Raw genomic sequence first — 1,426 nt, forward strand, 5'->3', positions numbered from 1 at the left:
CCGCCCCGCCCCCAACTGTTATCGTCCACCGTCCCTGATCCTGACTACTTGAGGACGTCCTGCCGTGGCCTTCCCCTCCCCTTTCCTCGGCGGCCCGCGGCTCCTCGCATGTGCAGAGTGCAGCGCCGCCGCGCCATGTACGTACTTATACTCGGCTTACCTGTTGATGGAGTTGAGCGAGCGCGTGCAGCGGTTCGCCACCGTGATCTCCACGTACACCTTGGACGGCCCGTCCGCCAGCTTGGCCAGCATCACGCCCTTCCAGTGGTAGGTGAGCACGGCCGTGATGTTATCTGCGGGCACAGGGAGAGGCGGTCAGTCACACCGGCGAGGCGAGGCGCTGGCTGCGCTGCACTGCGCTCCTGCGCAGCAGGAAAAGGTGAGTAACGACCTGAGCCGCGGCAGCCGCGGTGGGTCTATGGGTGGCCTAGCCCTGGCCAGCCAGCCTATAAACCTCATTCGCAGGGTGCGGGCGCGTCAGGGAGCGGTTGCAGCAGCACCGGGTCCTACGTGACGGGGGCCCGGGAGGCTCCAGGGCTATAGCCGGGTCAGAGACTGCCTCGAGCAGAGCACGGGGCCCCCGTGGGGTCAACGGACTTGTATTGGACCGGTCCGATCTGTTGTTCGCTGGGTCGGACAGCCCGGCCCGGCCGGGGCGCGGGAACTGAGCTGACATTGGAGCCTGCGGCCTAAATCTTGGCCTCAAAACCACTCCGCCAGGCACGGCGGAGCGGCGACTCCCACCGACACCATTATGCGGAATCAATGATCATGACGTATGCGAGGAACAATTACGAAAACCTTCGTTAAACAGACAGTCCCCTCGATCAGTCCACAAAAGTGCTCCCTCCCTCCCTCCCTCCTCAAAGTTTTTATGTGCAGTCCACGTACGTAGCTATACTACAGTCCACGCCGAGCCGCCGAAGTCTGGAGCCGCCCAGCTGTCCTGTCCAACGCTGGCCCAGCCAGGTGAGGGGGGGGACAGAGCGATGGAGTGACTGCTGGGACCAGCAATAGATTCACCGCTCGCCGCATCGCTACATACTACAGAGCCGGATGGCGCTGTACCTAAAGAGCCTCAGAGTGAAAGAGTCGCACGGGTCACGTGACTGGTTCAACTGGGGAGTTGAGGTGACCGCAATATTTTTCATACCGTGTAGTCGTCAACTGTTTAGGCGCGCATTTAAACTATGACTATTTTACAATTAAGATCTTAGAATGAAAGACAAATATTGACTAAGAATAATTATCAAAGAAAGTCTATATTAATACTCAGGAGTACTTTTTAACACTCTGCCAGCCTCATTACTAATGTAATACCGGATGAAAATGGATAATATTGTGACCTAACCTGCACGCTCCAGTGCCGAGCCGGAGCAGCCATGCTGGAAGCGATTTTTAATCCACAAATATTTATGGATTAACT

General features: G+C 57.4%; 1 protein-coding gene across 1 annotated transcript in view; it reads right to left on the reverse strand.

Annotated features, from left to right (window-relative positions):
- Positions 1-1,426, reverse strand: part of LOC113203123 (E3 ubiquitin-protein ligase goliath) — a gene marked incomplete at its 5' end in the record, with an annotated part of 7,450 nt that overhangs the window by 2,710 nt on the left and 3,314 nt on the right. Inside the window, one exon of the mRNA XM_052272902.1 lies at positions 161-293. Coding sequence (XP_052128862.1) covers positions 161-293 — 133 coding nt within the window. The remainder of the gene's footprint in view (positions 1-160; positions 294-1,426) is intronic.

Source organism: Frankliniella occidentalis, unplaced genomic scaffold (genome assembly GCF_000697945.3).
Source record: "Frankliniella occidentalis isolate FOCC.00 unplaced genomic scaffold, Focc_3.1 Scaffold229, whole genome shotgun sequence".
NCBI lineage: Eukaryota > Metazoa > Arthropoda > Insecta > Thysanoptera > Thripidae > Frankliniella > Frankliniella occidentalis.